General features: G+C 47.2%; 1 protein-coding gene across 13 annotated transcripts in view; it reads left to right on the forward strand.

Annotated features, from left to right (window-relative positions):
* The window catches only part of LOC138580086 (protein FAM118A-like), a 1,834,209-nt gene that overhangs the window by 1,085,971 nt on the left and 729,054 nt on the right, over positions 1-19,184 (forward strand). For all 13 annotated transcript variants that reach the window (XR_011304173.1, XR_011304175.1, XR_011304174.1 and 10 more), the window contains one exon: positions 2,700-2,726. Coding sequence is in view for 10 of the 13 variants with exons in the window: in XM_069650357.1 (XP_069506458.1) it covers positions 2,700-2,726 (27 nt within the window). In the remaining 3 variants the exon portion in view is untranslated. The remainder of the gene's footprint in view (positions 1-2,699; positions 2,727-19,184) is intronic.

Genomic DNA, 19,184 nt, shown 5'->3' on the forward strand with positions numbered 1-19,184 from the left:
TAACCTCACGTGATACAAAAGCGTAATGACGTGCTGGCCGTATTCTATTTTGTTTTCACAGAGCGAACTAGGTTGCCTGGCAACCCTGTTACGTCATGTAATTGTATTCGCATGGCTCCACATAATGATCGGAGCCGTGTCATGTGACTACTCGGCCATCTCGTGGGGTCATGTGATCACATTCACATAGTTCTAATAAATAATGGGAGTTATGGTGTTAGTTTATCTCTTTACAAACGTAAAGTGGTGCATGCAATCAGTTTAGTTATTCAGTTAGTGTATCTAAGAACATATGGTAGATTAATAGTGGCAATCTTATTAAAAGTACTATGTTGTCTGCCTTCGCTCCCCTTCTCCCCTGCTGATCTGTTCTCTCTTGGTACCATGCACCTGGCCATCCTCTGTCTTTTGGGCCCAGGTACCTGCTTATCCTGTCACCCTCCCGCACTGCCTCCGGGCCACCCCTTGCACTGGGGTCTGTATCTGTACCCATACAGCACCCCCTTTTTCTTCCTGCACTTATCTGACCTACCCTGTCTGTTGCCTTAAACCTAGCACTTGCACATTGCTGGCTGCATTACCACTGTTTGTTGCCTTTATTATTTATTTATTGTTATTTATCTGTTTCTCCTCTGCTTGGCCCTTTGCACCTCTCCGCCCTTCCATGCACTTTTCCCCTCCCCCCTCTCCCATGCACTTGCGCATTCTCAATGTCACTGGGCCTTGTAAGATTGCTGTTTTGTTCTCCCCTGTTCCCCTCCCTTGCCTTGTCACGCTCTGAAACACTTGTGTACGAGCGCGATAGGAATGAAATATCAATCTGTCAATCAATCAATGATTTACTAATGCGTTCATAATGGTAGATCTTCTTACTGCACAGCGTCATTTACAGTAGTGTATAGACATTTATTCTCGTTTACATAGTGATTTTCAAAGGAATTATTTGACAACAATATCCTAAAGCCCTTAGTTTATATGTCTATCTTTAAGTATACCATAGTCTCTTAATTCGATGGTATGATTGCTTATGCTCACTAATCATAAGAATACATTCAAACAAAATTCTTCGTTCATTCCTCTGGGTTCTAAGGCATCTAACTTGTGGACCCAGAACATCTCTCTGCGGGACAGTATTTGTTGTAGGTTTCCTCCTCTTGCTGGTCGTGTGATTAATTCCAGAACTACAAATTTCAGTTGTGAAATGGTATGGTGTTGATCCTTAAAATGTCCACCTCCGGCATGGGTGCCCCCCCCCCTCCTTTGAGGGACGGCTCCTCCATGTCTTCCACAAGGAGGGGCAAAGACGAAGGCGGATCCAAGGCTTCCTGTTTGGATCGCGCTCGTGCCTTCTAGCGTCACTCCAGGGGCCCCCGCCATCTGGGCCACGGTGGAAACGGCCTCAGGTGACAAGGTAGGTCCAGACATGGGCTGAAACCAGCCCGTTGGCAGTTGTTTTTTTTTTATTTTTGTTTTGTAATGTGCAGCTGTACAAGTTATTTAGCCACTCTCTTGGACGGTAAAGTCTGCAGCGTGCCTCCAGGCCTCTTTAGGGAGCCTGATGTGGCTAAGGTGCCGGCTGGGGGGGGGGTGGTTTAGGGCTTGTCTGAGGGAAGTGTTAATGTGGATGGGCTTAAGGGGACGCTTAAGGAGACACTATTTGTGCGGGAGCTCCGCAGCCTGCGTGGCTCCACCTCACAGCCAGATGTAGTGAGTCGAGAGGCCAAAGGTTCGCCACCATCTGCCCCAGCCGCCATTAGACTGCCGCAGACTGCCCACTCTCACACCACTGAATTTGTATTAAAGGTTGAGACAGGACCAGCCTAATACTTTACAAACAGTGTCGAGCTGTATGTACATCACTGACACGAGAAGACAACAAAACTAAAATCATGCAACTAGTCAAATCAGATTTGTAAACATAATCAAAAAATCGATTGATGGACCCTTGGAGGCCCTTCCATGAACAAATGTGGCCAGGTGGGTGCTTTTGACCTATATGGGCATGTAAGGGTCTTGGCGGGTGAGCGAGTTGGTTACATGGCAACAGACACAACCGCCAAAAGCATGTAAATCGAGATGTATGGATAAGTGAGCATTGATTCGCATCAGGCTTTACACGAGCATCGAGGATGGATTTGCAGGGCAGGGGGTTTGCGAGTGGTGATGGGCCCAGGGTCTTGAGCATGTTAATGGTATGTGACTGGTGGAGACAAAATTTAATTTCTACCTGATGTTGAAAAAAAGGAAGGTCTACTAGCCCTTTGCCCTGTCCAGACCATAACAGGCAAAAACAGGTGATGGAGCTCTTCAAGTCACTAAGGCCACTCCTCTGGACCTGGTGGAAGAACACTGCAAACAAGCCTAAAGTAGTCACTGCTGCCTGTGCTGGTCATAGGTATTGCTTGTGCAGAATCCTGGGCTGAAGATCCACTCCTCAGTCCTATAGTGAAGATCTTCAATAGGCAGGATACAGATGCTGCTCATGTTATCAATGGGATATGTCAATAGATTGTTGCCAGAGTACTGTATATACCTGCTTCAGCTCTTTTACAGCATGTGAATTGCTAATCCATACAGTTGTTGTTACAATAACTCCAAAAAAGTGTGAACGTGTTCTAAACATACGTAGACTATATGTATAAAAGATAATGTGAACACACTGTAATACATTTCTAATGTTTTTTTTTCATTTCTTACAGCCACTTTTGCCGGAGGGAATATAACAGGTATGCTGGGTTTTTCTGTTATCTGGATTTTACTGCATAAGGGTGTTCTAATGTCTCTGTGAAGCCGTACTAAGGGTGTGACCTGTTTCCTTTAAATGTGACCCAAACCCTTCCAGTTCTGAGACTTGAGTCTATTTTGCTAAAAACATCATTGAAACATTATGTTTTGCTTTTGGTAATTTTTTTTTGGTGCAGGCCACAAACTGCCAAAACCATTGTTACAAAAGAGAGAGAGAGGGAAATGGGGTTCTAAACTGAGAATATCTGGTTGGCATAGCAACTAGCAATGCAACGGCATGAAATGTCCAACACACTAACATTTATTTTTCCAAATTCATCCACTGTACTACCCAATGAGAAGCTACCTAACAAGAGGTGCTCCAATCAGCAGCTTTGTAAGAAGCAAGTCTGCTGGGCTTTCCATATCCCAGCTGTGTAGTGATTTTCCTTAGTGGTCTATTTAGCGTACAATTGGGCTATTTTTCGGCTACATTTGGCAGTGATCTTTTTTTATTCCACCCAAGGCTGCCTCTCACCCACCCACCCCATGCCCACTCTCTCTACCCCAACCCCACTCTCTCTATCATCTCTGTCTATCCTCTCTATGCCAACAATCCTCACCCACCCCACTCACACTCTCTCTGCCTCCACCGGCCCCTACCCCATTAAACATGCTGGTTGGTTTGGGCTATTTTGGGCTACATTTGACAAGTCCTCCCGAGGTTGCTTTGTTGTTCATGTTTCCTGCCCCAAACCAGCTACCACCACTCTGCCACCCTTATCTCACTCTCTCCAACCCCACCCATGCAACTACCGCACCCCCTACTCTAGCTACCCCACACACCCTACCCCCATTCTCTCTACCCCACCCACACTCCCCCACTCTCTCTACCCCCACTATCTACCATCACCCACCCACCCTACCCCCACTCGCTGTAATTACCCACACTCTCTCCACCCCCGCCCACCTTACCCCCTATCTCTACCACTACCCACCCTACCCCTCTCTCTCTACCCCTACCCACCCTACCCCACTCTCTACCTCTACCCACCCACCCTACCCATCCTCTCTACCTCTTACCCTACCCCCACTCCCTACACCTCCACCCACCCTATCCCCTCTCTCTCTAAACCCACCCAACCCCGACTCTCTACCCCCACCCACCCTACCCCCACTCACTATAATTACCCGCACTCACTCTACTCTCACCCACCCTACCCCCACTCCCTACCTATCCACCCATCCTACCCCATCATCTCTAGCCCCACCACCCAAGCCCCACTTTCTCTGCCCTACCCACCCAATCCCCACTCTACCACCACCTACCCACCCGAGACCCACACACTCTCTACCCCCAAACCCCCACCGTACCCCCACTCTCTCTACCCCTGCCAAAAACACTCCACTCACTCTCTCTACCACATCCACCCTAACCCCATCCACCCAAATTACCCCCACACACCCAAGCTACCCCCACTCTCTCTACCCCTCACACCCTACACCAACCCCCACTCTGTACCCATAAACACCCACCCTAAGTCCCACACTCTCTAACCCCACCCATCCACCCTACTCCCACTGTCCCCACCAACCCTACGCCCCTATGTACCACCACCCATCCTACCCCCTCTTTTTATACACAACCCTAACCCCTCTCCCTTTACTCCACCACACACCCTACCCACCTCTCTTTCTAGCCCCACCCATCCTACGTTCTTTATTCCCCATCCACTCTACCCTATGCTACGCCCCCTATATTCCCCTGCCCAACCATCTTACCCTTGCCTATCTCCTCTCAATCTTCCTCTCGCACTCTGGCTTCATTTCGTACCCTATCACTCTGACCCTTTCTTGCTCATATTTCCTCTTCTCCATCAACAATGGCACCCTCTGTCAGTGGCTTCCTCCCTTGCTCTATTCCCTTCGTCAATCAATTACACAACTGCACCGCTTATCACATACTCCTTTGAAACTTTGCACTCTCCTCCTTGTACCCCGGTGCCTATAAATGCAACATTTTTTAAAAATTGTATTTATTGTGCATTAGCCAAAAAGAAAATCATGACTTTTTACACATTACAGTTTAAGAAACTCAAGACAACAGTAAAATACAATAAATTATAAGAACATTTAGCATATAATAAAATCCTATCCTAATATCGTAAATGTATCTTTGCTCAGAGACAAAACAACTTCTTCACATTAAAAAAGAGACAGGAATAGACCCAAAAGGAACAAGGAGAAAACAGGGAAGTATCAATAAAGAAAAAAAAAGAAGAAAAGAAAAAAAGAAAAGCAAATGAAAAAAAAAAAAAAAGAAAAGAAAACAATAAAAAACAACAATGCAAAATGATATGCAAAGAACAGCAGTAAACACCAAAACTATTGGCACTGTCAGTGCTTGTTTTGATAGATTAGTATGACTTGGTTTATTAATTAGGGGAAAAAGGCCAAAGATATATATATTTTTTTTTAATCACAGATCATTATATGTTCAAACGGAGACATGGCAACCCTGTAGATACAGTCCCCTAAATCACACCCATTTACCTGCAATCAAGCACGTCTATAACAAACCTGCAATATAGGAATTTTAGAATTTAGAATATAAATAATCTCCTAAAAAGCCAAGCAACAAAGGTCCCAATTCTAGTTGGATAGTAGCATGAGTATGGGAGGACCTCAACTTACATGACCATGTGACAGTGCGCTTCGCCTGCTAGTTCTCATGCATGGGGAGATACTGTTAATTAGCACCCAGCACGGGAGCAGCAACTAAGCAGGATGCTCGGAACGCGTACAGATGCAGCCGATCTAAGCCCCCGTTCTGAGCTGCCTGATGGCTGCTGCCCCCACCCGCCATCTTCCCCTCACTTTTCAATCCCCCTCATTCCCATTTACTTGATGCCAGCCTTGCATGCGATGCTGCTGCTGCTTCAGCTTCCGCTCCGTTGTGGTCGCCATGGAAATGGCGCCTCTTCCATCTCTGTGGTGGCCATCTTGCTACAGTATTCTGATTGAATGAACAGGATGCCACGCTGCGTCCCATTCATTCAATCAAAACACAATGTTCTCAGTACCCCAGATTACCGGACTGGCAAGCCGGATGCTAATGGCATTAAAACCCAATCCGACCTACCTTTAGCTCATGCGCCGGGCGGATAAGACCCGATGGGGCCCGCCAGATCGGATGTTATTGTTTAAATATGATATAAGTGCATTGTGATCGTTCATTACATCATATCTATTTTATTTTTAGGAGCAAGGTGAAGCAGCCTGTAACATTTTTTGCAAGGTTTTTTTTTCTTTTTTTAACCATTTTATTTGTTGTTTTGAATGAATATACGAAACAGAACAGTAACACCATCTCAATATCATACAATTACTTCCAGATTGCAAAATTCATAATGTTACCAAGCATCATACAGTACTATAATTAAATTCATGAAAACAGAGAAACTAATAACAAATACAGAGCACTATTTTACAATCATTCAATAGATCGTTGACGCACAACAAACAAGACAAAACAACATCAAAATGCACAACAGACAACTTGATATATCCATTAAGCGAACCCCCAACTAATGTAACAGACAATCAAATACATGGTACTGGACTTCTAACTGTATAATTCATTAAAAGGTATCCAAAGTCGAGAATAATAACACTCTCTTCCTTGTCTTAATAACATAACTTTTTCATAGTTCGACAAGGTTTGCACATTCAATAACCATTCATCCACATTTGGTTTCTTTCTTGACTTACAGACTCGTAATATTTGTTTCGCCGGCACTACCAAAATATTAATCCAGTCAGTTTTAACCCTGGCCTTATCCTCCTTCCTCAGTTGGATAATAACATTGTCGAATAGAAAGTACGTGTTAGTTGCTCCTCCACCACGAAGTCCAATCTATCCAATACATCAGACCAAACGGCAGATACTCTTGTGCATACCCACAGCAAATGCATTAAAGTTCCTCCACCACATCCACAACCCGAACAAGAATCAGTTTCCAAAAGCCCCAATCTTGCCATTTTAGAAGGTGTCCAATATAATCTGTAAATAATCCTTTGCCTAATATATCGCAGCCCCAAATCCATTTTTGCTCGCACCCATATGTGAAGCAAATAGTCCCATTCCTTCACAGTAATATCTGTATCAAGATCTTCCATCCAAGCCTGGCGAAGCTTATCCCAAGCCTCCACTTCCGACCTTTCCATCGGCATTAACGTCATGTACGGGGTAGAGCGAATAATCTCACACACTGAGGGCCTCTCTTTCATAACATCATTCAACATCCTTGTCCTTTCAATCAAAAGAGCTTTCAAAATCCGAAAACAAGGTTTTTTTTCTGAAATGTGTCTTCTACTTTATTTTATTGTCTGTAATGTAATGGGTGTGATGTTTTTCTCTCTCGCTTTAGGGCTTGGCACTGCGACTCTAATGTATTGTACTTGGGTTTTGTAGCAGATTTACTTCATGTCCTATGAAAGCCTTTGAATTGGCACAGCAAATGGGTCCTACATTTGGGATTTCTTTGCAGGTTCTTTATGCCTTTGAAGTAACAGAAAAAATAATGTGATTGTCTTGTGTGTGGTTGTTGCAAATGGAGAAAGAAAAGATGATTGAATTCTATACTAGAGAACAAGATGTCACACATTTTCACAAACTATTCATTTCCCTTGCTCCCAAAGCGTTATCTGCCCCTGCCTGCAATAATGCTCCATCTTCCACAAGGGGGTGAAAATAGTACAGACAACGTGGCTCTTGCAGCGCAAGTTACGATAAGAATACTGCGGCAAGAGAGCACAGTCCGAGAGTGCACGTTGTCAATAATGATTTAACATTGGCAATTGCTGTGCACACCCAATATTAGTGCTGCAAATCTAGGATGTAGTTCAAACAGAAAAGCGGAGGCACTTATTTTGCATACATTTTATACCTGCACAGAACACTCAGGCATTAGAATCAGTGCAACCAGTTTTTCAAATTTTGTAGCACAGATTGAAGGTGTTTTTTCTGCACAAACGCATGCTCTACTTAACAAACTGACTTTGTGTGTTCATTGTCACAGATGGCTCAAAGAACACTCCAACTCCCATAGATGGTCCAATGGTTTTATTAAATGTTCAGGCAGGGTGCCAGAGCCATCCCTCACTCTCTCATCGTAATGAAGCATTTTCCACCCTATCCCAGCTTCCCTCATTTCCTGGGTTAGTATCTAGATCTTATTGCCACCTACTGTCTAATTTCTAGTGGACCAATTGTGAGAGACTAAAGGCCTTATATAGCTAAGCTCCCTACGGGTCTTTCTATACTGGTCCTACTCTCTCCATGTGGTTAGTTCTAACAAGATTGCTTAGGGTATGCCTATCAGACACTCTATCCCAATTCGTTCTACTTCCTGTCACACCCTCTCCCTGCCACCTACTACTATCTCCCTCTCGTTATTCACCTCTCTCCAACTCCTCCTACCTTCTCTGGTTCCTTCCGTGCTTCTTTCACCCCCGTCCCTGCATTGTCTCTTTCTTTCTTGGCTTCTACCACCAAACTACACACTTCAGTGTTACTCCCATCTACATCCTCTCCATGAACCTACTGCCTCCTCCAAGCTACTACCCCCTACTGCACAGTACTACTCTCTCCTACTCACTCATCTTCCTTTCACTCTCACATTCACTTCCCGCTCCCTCTCCACACATCCTCTAACACTCTCTCTCACTTCCCTTGCATGCCCAATCACAACACAGAACCACCTGCTTTCAACAACTAATACCACACATGTTCTCTAAATCACCTTTACGCTCCAATCAACCGCCTTCCTCCTGCTGGATTCTTGGACTGTCACTTCCTTCTCCTCTAACCTCACCCATATAACCCATACCTTCTTGTTTCCTGTTGCTATTTTTATCCACCTTCTCATTCTCCCATTGGATCTCACTCCCTGACTAATCTAATGTTGGCATCCCCTCTCAGGAGTTGGTACATGGGTCAGAGTTTACAGAAACTGGGCTAAACCCCACCCTTTTTCCCTGCACTGGGCCACTGTGCTTCAACCTTGGTGGCCAGGATCAGCAATGTCCCAATTCTCTTTGGTGGCCACTCTGCATTGGATTCCCAGATAAGTATTAGCACATTAGTCTCAGGGTTAAGCCGATCAGTGGTGCAGTAGTATGTAACCTTTAGAAAGTCATTGTCCTTTGTTGACTAGATGCAGAGTGCACTGCTCATTCTTGACAGTGTTTGGAGTGGGTTCCCCACAGCAACATGCTCTTCTAGATCCCTGCTCACCCGTTGTTTCTCCCTCTCTGGCGACAGAAAGCATTCCGCTATTTGGAACATGGGAGGTCCTGATGGGTCACATTCATTAAGGTGATCTACCAGGGTCTCTGGCCCTTGAGGATGTCTGCCATAACAAAAACAAGACTGGCAAGGACATGTTGATATATGTTTGGGATGATGGTGGTACTACTCAAGTATAAGTAGGCACTTTTTGGAGTAGACAGTAAGTGGGGCGCTCTCAAATGCCACCTTCCCCCTCTCAGGTAAAACTAGCTCTGGCTTCTCCCCTGTCAGGCCTTCCACTCCAGGTGGAGATTGCTTCTTATCCCCTCGTGACACCGTCACACTGCGGTTAAAAAGTGGTGCCAGCAGTTACACCTAAGCTGCTGTATGGCTTAGTTAGTGAGTAACAGAATTATTGCCACTCCCAAGACACCACATTAACTAGAAGGTTAAATGGATGTATTTTAGATACAAAAGTTATATATAGGTTCAAAGCTAAACATGAAGAAATTGTGTTGCAGCGTCTCATGTTGTCTCCTGTTACGAAGATATGGAGAAAACATGACCAGACAAGTAAATGTTTTTTTAGAGCTTGATTCTTTATTTGGAGTTTCACAAAAAAGGATCTTGATATGATAAAAAATGTCTCTTAAAGATTAGAAAAGGGAATAAACCTAACAACCATAGGGATACATGCAAGGTCTCTCCCAGTTCCCTCTCCTGGGTGACGCATAATTCAGGTAATTAAGGCATGGCATTTGTCACCTCCTTGGCCCCAGGATACTTGGTATACTTCCTTTATGGCAGTTAGGTCCCCAGGTCACATTTCTCCATATGTTCAGAAGTGACAACGATGAAATAAAGGTTGAAATAAATGTACAGATCTTTTCTTTCTTTGCCTCCAAAAAGTCCTTGATACGAATAGTTGCTCTTTTAGGGTCTCTCTCCAATATCACTCACAGTCACTTAGGCACAATTCTTCTTGGTTGCAGGATGCAGGTTTGGCCTCTCCATGCAGCGATAGGTTGGGTAGAACTGCTCTGAAAAACAAGCATGCCTGTTGAAGTTCCAAGCTTGGCCACAGTAATCTCAACAATGTCTCCCAATGGTGAGGCGGGTCATAAGGGCCTCTAGGTGCCTGTTCTGGTCCTGCTTTGCTTGACTGTCTCAGGGGCCTGATCCAGTTATCCAAGGTCATGTTACTTGCCTCCCCGTTGAACCGATGCTCACTCATGCCTAGTGGTCTGTTTCTATGTCTCACATCTGACCCATTGCTATATCTCGGCTAAACTCCTTAGCTTTACACCACATGCTGGTTCCTCCTTACACTACTACCAGACTATAGGTTGACTGCCGATGTCTTACTCTCTGTCTGTCGCCAGAATTGGATCTTTCATAGGTACACATGCTGTTTGAATGTTCCCCGTCATCAGGCTGGGCATCCTCTGTAACATTAAGGCTGTTTACATTTCAATTTGAAACTACAATCACTTTAGTGTGCCCTTAGATCATATTGCTCCATGGCCAGTAGGCAGGAAGTCTCTTAGCTCCTCCTCTGAAGGTCATCTTCTGATATTTTACTGCATGTTCAAGTGTTAGTAATCCTCTTGAAGTTCTCTTCTTCATGCAATGATCTACACACTTCTTTCTGCAATTTTTATCTTTATATTGATATATTTTGAAAGTCGCTCGAGTTCTTTCATATTGTGGTTGTTGGGAGTGTTTACTTCCCTGCTGGCCATACTTTTGCCACCTTCCGGTTGAGTCCCATTGAATGTTCCTCTTCCCTCCACCATGGTTGATTTGAAGGTAAAGAAAAGTCTCTTCAAAGCATGCTCCACCTGTCATTTTAATAATATCTATGTGGAGGACTAGCATGTACCCGGAAAATGACATCAACTTGTGTGCTATTTGCCATTCCTTCTCCAACAAGACTCCACGGGCCCGGCCCTGAAGGTTGATAACTTGGTTTGAAGAGGGTACTCTGCCCTGAGACACTGCTTCCGTTCGGAGGCATGCTTCACTCCACCACAGTAGATCCCACGGGTGTACTCTGTGACGAATGCAGGAAATGTGCCCCTTCTTCCCCACTGGAAGCCACCCCCTTTGACACTAGGGAGGTGAGCCGCTAGGCAAAGCACTCCTTCTGAGACACAGCAAGCAGGATCTCACTTGGGGTGACTAAGGGTCCTTGTACCTTAGGGGGCAAGGACTCCCCCATGCACACATCTACAAGAAGAACCCCCCTGAGGCCTGACTCAAAGGACCAATGGTGTTGTGTCTCTCACTGCATGGAGAGGCCCAAAAGGACTGAGAACCCTACATGGGGAGGAGGAGCCTTTGGAAAGCTAAGCTAAGCCATGGCTGGGAGAGGACCAAACTGAGCAACGCTGTGCACAGCTGGAGCCTAGGCTGCAGTGCAAAGCCAGTGGAGCGTGGAGGTGGGACCACCTACCATACGTGGCGAGCGAATAGACCCTGGAGTGCAGCTGAGCCCAGGAGGCTGAGAGTCCCAAGCTCCAAGGTCTCTGGAGGAGGGAGACACAACCACTGCTGATGCGACACCCGGGAGTGTTCGAATCACAGCGCCTGACCGGAGAAGGAACAGCAACAAACCGGCGACGCAAGAAGAATGGTTCCGGCACGATCCTAGCAGCCACTTCCTCTGATGCAGAGACACAGGTGGATGGTTCACGCCGAGGACAGGGAGGAGGGCGGCTGAGTTTCAGAGTTCGCCAAAAGGGAACAAAATGTACACAAAGTTGAGGGAAATGACAAAAGACCCTAATGGGGGTATCAGAGATTGGAGACAAATAGGCAGGCCCAAAGGGGTTAAACAAGAATGTAATACCCGGCGAGGGCCTAAGAGAAAGCTGAACTTAATAAAAATACCCAAAGATAGGGAGATAAAGTCCCATACCCTAGAAGGGAATAGCAGAAACCAGAAGATAAACAAAACACACAAAGTGGGAGAACCTAAAACTGCTATCCTGAGAGGAAATACTAGAAATATGAAGAAAATGGAAAGCCTGGGAGGATTCCGGAAAGAAACGGCCGATAGCTAAGGGCCCATCTAGGGCTGCAAACTAAAGCTACTCAGAGAGGGTAGAAAGGGTGGCAACCCAGGGCAAACCAGAGCCTCAACTAGAGTCTGCCAGTCCATGCTGGACCCCAAAAACCTATCACCTGCAAGAATCTAAGGTACCCAGGAGGGGTGAAGTAGAGACACTATTTGGACTCTTAAAAAGCTTACAAGCTTCGAATTATCAACCTATCACTAATACCACCTTCCTGTTAAAGATCTTAGATAGAGTGGCATATAATCAGATCTCTACCTTTGTGGAGCAAAATCATATCTATCATGATCATCAGTCGGGCTTCCGTATGAATCACGGAACGGGGACTGCTTTATTGCCTCTTAAGTCCCATCTTCATCACAGGATGGATGGAGGTCATATTTCGCTTCATATGATCCTCGGCTTATCAGCAGCTTTTGACCTGGTGGATCATTCCTTCTTATCCACCAGGTTAAAGAATAATGCTAAATTCTCTCAAGCAGCTATGGACTGGACTACCTCCTTTTTGAAAGGGAGGTGAGTCAAAGTGGCCAGCGATAGTGCAGAAGCAAAACATTTTCCACTTATGGACGGTATCCCGCAAGGGGCCTGTGTGTCACCCTGCTTCTATAACTTCTTAATGATCCCTTTCTTCCAGATGTTGGACGAAGAAGGGATCATTTTTACAAACTATGCAGATGACACCCAGTGAGATTCTGATTAATTCCATATATCAAAAGATCCAGGATTGGATGGTGGCGAATGGCCTGGCCATCAAAAGTGCTAAAACCGAGCTTCTTCTTGTGGGATCAGAAACTAAACTAGAGAAATTGGGCCCCTGCTATAGGAACGTCATCACTGACAACTGTACAATAGAAGTCATGAGCAAAGTAAAAACTCTAGGGATCTATCTGGATAAAAATCTCAATATGAAGGCTCAGGTTAATAGCCTAGTTTCTTCGGCATTGTATTATCTTAAACTGTTCCGCTGTCTCAGACCTTTTGTATCGGAAAAGAACTCAGAAACTCTGGCAAGGGCCATCATCGGCGCTAAGATTGATTATTGTTGTAGCTTCCTGGTTGGCCTTCCCCTATCAGATTTCCATCGCCTCCAGGTTATACAAAATGGAGCTGTTTGAGTTGTTAAACACCTGGCAAAAAGAGACCATGGGCCTCATTACGACCCGGGCGGTAAGTGAATAACGATGCCGGTATAGGATTCACTTATCCACTCCGGATAAGCATCACTTATCCACTCCGGCCGATTAGGACACGTCAACCCACTATTAGCGACACCGTAATTAACGTTGCCGCTAATAGCGCCAGCAGCGCGGGCACGCGACCATCCATGCCGCCAATACCGGCATGGCGCAAACAGGGCAACATCACAAGTCAGGCGGACATGCAAATAACCCCCTACTGAAGCCCGAAAAGTACCTTACCGGCATGGAGCTAATTCCAGCATCGCGGACCACCCATAAACGGACATGTGCAGTGTTGTCAGGCTGAGATCCTGGTGTCTGCGGAAGCTGCTGAACCCCCGACATTCCACCCAAAATGTGGCACTCTGAGCTGATAATATATATAACCGCTCAGTTTACCTCACTTCCAGGGGAAAGGGGGAAGGGACAAATAAACAAACACCAGGCTGGAAGCTATCAACTCTCTGGTTCTTCACCTGTAGTTAAAACATAAACATGTAATACACCTCATTACTCAATGGGTTACTATACTAACCTTAAACTCTATATCCTTTACCAAAATAGTCAAAAAACCATACCTGGTACTTCTCTTCAGTATGCCCAGAGAAGTGATAAGCAGACAAGACTTCCTTACTTGTTGACCAGAATCTTAAAGATCATTCAGCCTTCTCAGCAGGTCCATGAATGTAATATTTAACTTTGTAGTTCGTCTTCTCAACCTCAAGATTCTTGAACAAGGTCTAAAGTTCTTCAAATAAGTTTAAGGAAGTTCTTTTAAGTTCTTGTATTTGTTTTTATATTTTCTTTTTAGAGTGTCTTTTACTCAGGAACGAATTTTAAACTTGCGATGAAATCTTCACGTGGAAAATCCAGCACACGCGCTAAAATCCAAACCGCGGGTAAAACGCATACGCTCTGAAAATCCAAACCGCGGGATAAAACACGCGCGCTTTAATCCAAGTCGCGGGAAATACGCACACGCGCTGAAAATCCAAACCGCGGGATAAAACACACGCGCTTTAATTCAAGTTGCGGGAAATACGCACATGCGCTGAAAATCCAAACCGCGGGAAAAAACACACGCGCTTTACTCCAAGTCGCGGGAAATACGCACACGCGCTGAAAATCCAAACCACGGGAAAAAACACACGCGCTTTACTCCAAGTCGCGGGAAATATGCACACGCGCTGAAAATCCAATTCGCGGGTAAGACGCACACGAGCTAAAGTCCAAGACGCGAGTAAAACTCACTCGCGCTAAAGTCCAACCCATGAAAAAATACGCATATGCGCAAAAACCAAATCGCGGGAAAAAGTACACGCGCTTTTATTTTATCACGTAACACATCTGAGAGCTTGCGCGAAAGCTCCACATAGATTTGTTCTTGCGCACGCGCAGATACGAAACGCGTAATATAACACACACACGAACTCACGTAGAAAAAACCCTTGCGTATATGAACAGTAAACGCGAGTCCAAAGTTCACGCTCGCGCTTCACTCTCACGCGCAGAGTCACACGCGCAGGCTCAAAGTAACGGGGAAAAAATCACGCGCTAGTTTGAAATGATACGTAGGAAAGAAAACAAACGTACGCGCTTCAGTTTTAGATACAGATTTGCGATTTCAATCCTTTTAAATTAATATAACCTTTTTACAAAGTTCATCAAAACATGGAAAGTCACTTATCTTGTGATTGAGACTTGAAAACTTCTTTTCTCAGAAAATTTGAAATTTCTCACTCCTGTCCTGTGTCTCCACCAAACTCCATACACGACTCCTGTTATATTTTCAAAGATGCCACTCGACCGCTTGAAACTTGACACCTTTGAACAAGTTAAGCAGGAGCAGCAAAGCACACGACCTTTCAGCTGGGCAAAGACGATGAAAGGCAGTTTAGAATGTTCACTGTCCTCCCTATAAACAATCTCCAGTCAATTAGAATTTAGACTGAGAACCTCCATCTTGGCTTGGGGCATTTTCCATAGACTGCAATGAAGGTTAAGGGCAAAATTGGCTGTTTAAAAATATAACCCATAATAACTTCCCAAAACCTTTCTATACTAAATATGTGTCTCCCCTGACCCAATGTAAATGAGTATATGATACTGTATGTAAAGAATATGTCGCTCCAACCTGACAGTACCTGACAAGTATTCCCAACTGCCACAGGTGTACACAATCAGCACAGGTGGAGGCAATACAGACTGGGCCAGCACAAAAGGAGCACACCCCACCCCTTCCCACACCCAGCCACACTCCAAAATGATTCCAATACTACTAGCAATGCTGGGGCTGGAGGACATGATTGCAGTGGAACTGCTGCAACAACAACTACAACAACAACAACAGGCAGCACAGAGGAGATGCAGGAGGAGAAGGAGGGCGAGGCAGGGCCAGCATGCCCCACCAGTGCTGCCAGTGGCACCACGCAGGCAGGCCCCAATCCCTCGCATCAGAGCCAGTCCATTCAACCTAACCCCTGAACAGATCCACAACCTCTACCATCTGGACCGGGACACCATCACCATCATTGTGGATATGATACATGATGACATTGTCAGCCTGATTGAATCACGCACCGCCATCCCACCCCTACTGAAGGTAGTGTCTGTGCTCCACTTCCTGGCCACAGGCACCTACCAGCACACAGTGGGGCACATGCATGGCATATCACAACCATTATTCTCACATACGCTGAACCAAGTGCTTGATGCCCTCCTGAAGCACACAGGCGACCACATTTCCTTACCATGGTCTGCCCAGCTGATCTCAAACACCAAAGTTGGTTTCCATTCACTGGCCTGCATCCCTGGTTGCATTGGCACCATCGACTCGACTGCACCCATGTGGAATTGGTGGTCCCACATGCCATGGAGGTAGCGTACCGCAACCGTAAGCTATACCACTCAATCAACTTGCAAATGGTATGTGACTCAAACAAGATCATCACACATTGCAGTGCCCGATACCCCGGATCAACCCATGATTCAGTGGTCCTGCGGAACTCCACGATACCACGCTACATGGAGCGACATGCAGGGCAGAGATCCTGGCTTCTCGGTGAGTCACATGTTAGGCTCATGGAAATGCGATGTGGGTAGGTGATTGGGGTAGAGATGCATACTTCACCTGGCTGAGATGGGGGGGGATGCATACTTCACCTGGCTGAGATGGGGGGGAGATGCATACTTCACCTGGCTGAGATGTGGGGGGGAGATGCATACTTCACCTGGCTGAGATGGGGGGTAGAAATGCATACTTCACCTGGCCGAGATGGGGGGATGCATACTTCACCTGGCTGAGATGGGGGGGACGCATATTTCACCTGGCTGAGATGGGGGTATAGCTGCATACTTCACCTGGCTGAGATGGGGGGGCAGATGCATACTTCACCTGGCTGAGATGGGAGGGGAGATGCATACTTCACCTGGCTGAGAGGCGGGTGAGAGATGCATACTTCACCTGGCTGAGATGGGGAGAGAGATGCATACTTCACCTGGCTGAGATGGGGGGGGAGAGATGCATACTTCACCTGGCTGAGAGGCGGGTGAGAGATGCATACTTCACCTGGCTGAGATGGGGGGGGAGAGATGCATACTTCACCTGGCTGAGATGGGGGGGAGATGCATACTTCACCTGGCTGAGATGGGAGGGGAGATGCATACTTCACCTGGCTGAGAGGCGGGTGAGAGATGCATACTTCACCTGGCTGAGATGGGGAGAGAGATGCATACTTCACCTGGCTGAGATGGGGGGGAGAGATGCATACTTCACCTGGCTGAGAGGCGGGTGAGAGATGCATACTTCACCTGGCTGAGATGGGGGGGGAGAGATGCATACTTCACCTGGCTGAGATGGGGGGGAGATGCATACTTCACCTGGCTGAGAGGCGGGTGAGAGATGCATACTTCACCTGGCTGAGAGGCGGGTGAGAGATGCATACTTCACCTGGCTGAGAGGCGGGTGAGAGATGCATACTTCACCTGGCTGAGATGGGGGGGGAGATGCATACTTCACCTGGCTGAGATGGGGGAGATGCATACTTCACCTGGCTGAGATGGGGGGGTGCATACTTCACCTGGCTGAGATGGGGGGGAGATGCATACTTCACCTGGCTGAGATGGGGGGAGAGATGCATACTACACCTGGCTGAGATGGGGGGAGAGATGCATACTTCACCTGGCTGAGAGGCGGGTGAGAGATGCATACTTCACCTGGCTGAGAGGCGGGTGAGAGATGCATACTTCACCTGGCTGAGATGGGGGGGGGGAGATGCATACTTCACCTGGCTGAGATGGGGGGGGGGTGCATACTTCACCTGGCTCAGATGGGGGGAGATGCATACTTCACCTGGCTGAGATGGGGGGAGAGATGCATACTACACCTGGCTGAGATGGGGGGGAGAGATGCATACTTCACCTGGCTGAGATGGGGGGGAGATGCATACTTCACCTGGCTGAGATGGGGGGGGGAGAGATGCATACTTCACCTGGCTGAGATGGGGGGGTGAGAGATGCATACTTCACTTGGCTGAGATGGGGGGTGAGAGATGCATATTTCACTTGGCTGAGATGGGGGGGAGATGCATACTTCACCTGGCTGAGATGGGGGGGTAGAGATGCATACTTCACCTGGCTGAGATGGGGGGGATACATATTTCACCTGGCTGAGATGGGGGGGGAGATGCATACTTCACCTGGTTGAGATGGGGGGGGGAGATGCATACTTCACCTGGCTGAGATGGGGGGGAGATGCATATTTCACCTGGCTGAGATGGGGGGGAGAGATGCATACTACACCTGGCTGAGATGGGGGGAGAGATGCATACTTCACCTGGCTGAGATGGGGGGGGGTAGAGATGCATACTTCACCTGGCTGAGATGGGTGGGGGAGATGCATACTTCACCTGGCTGAGATGGGGGGGGGAGAGATGCATACTTCACCTGGCTGAGATGGGGGGGGGGAGAGATGAATACTTCACCTGGCTGAGATGGGGGGGGGGAGATGCATACTTCACCTGGCTGAGATGGGGGGAGAGATGCATACTTCACCTGGCTGAGATGGGGGAGGGAGATGCATACTTCACCTGGCTGAGATGGGGGGGATGCATACTTCACCTGGCTGAGATGGGGGGGTAGAGATGCATACTTCACCTGGCTGAGATGGGGGGGGGAGATGCATACTTCACCTGGCTGAGATGGGAGGGGTAGAGATGCATACTTCACCTGGCTGAGATGGGGGGAGTAGAGATGCATACTTCACCTGGCTGAGATGGGGGGGTGGGGAGAGATGCATACTTCACCTGGCTGAGGTGGGGGGGGAGATGCATACTTCACCTGGCTGAGATGGCGGGGTTAGAGATGCATACTTCACCTGGCTGAGATGGGGGGATAGAGATGCATACTTCACCTGGCTGAGATGGGGGGGGGAGATGCATACTTCACCTGGCTGAGATGGGGGGGGGGGGTAGAGATGCATACTTCACCTGGCTGAGATGGGGGGGTGGAGATGCATACTTCACCTGGCTGAGATGGGGGGGGAGAGATGAATACTTCACCTGGCTGAGATGGGGGGGGGAGATGCATACTTCACCTGGCTGAGATGGGGGGTAGAGATGCATACTTCACCTGGCTGAGATGGGGGGGGGAGATGCATACTTCACCTGGCTGAGATGGGGGGGAGATGCATACTTCACCTGGCTGAAATGGGGGGGGAGATGAATACTTCACCTGGCTGAGATGGGGGGGTGCATACGTCACCTGGCTGAGATGGGGGGTAGAGATGCATACTTCACCTGGCTGAGATGGGAGGGGTAGAGATGCATACTTCACCTGGCTGAGATGGGGGGAGATGCATACTTCACCTGGCTGAGATGGGGGGGGGGGGTAGATGCATACTTCACCTGGCTG

Source organism: Ambystoma mexicanum, chromosome 3p (assembly GCF_040938575.1).
Source record: "Ambystoma mexicanum isolate Mex_15411 chromosome 3p, UKY_AmexF1_1, whole genome shotgun sequence".
NCBI classification, from domain to species: domain Eukaryota; kingdom Metazoa; phylum Chordata; class Amphibia; order Caudata; family Ambystomatidae; genus Ambystoma; species Ambystoma mexicanum.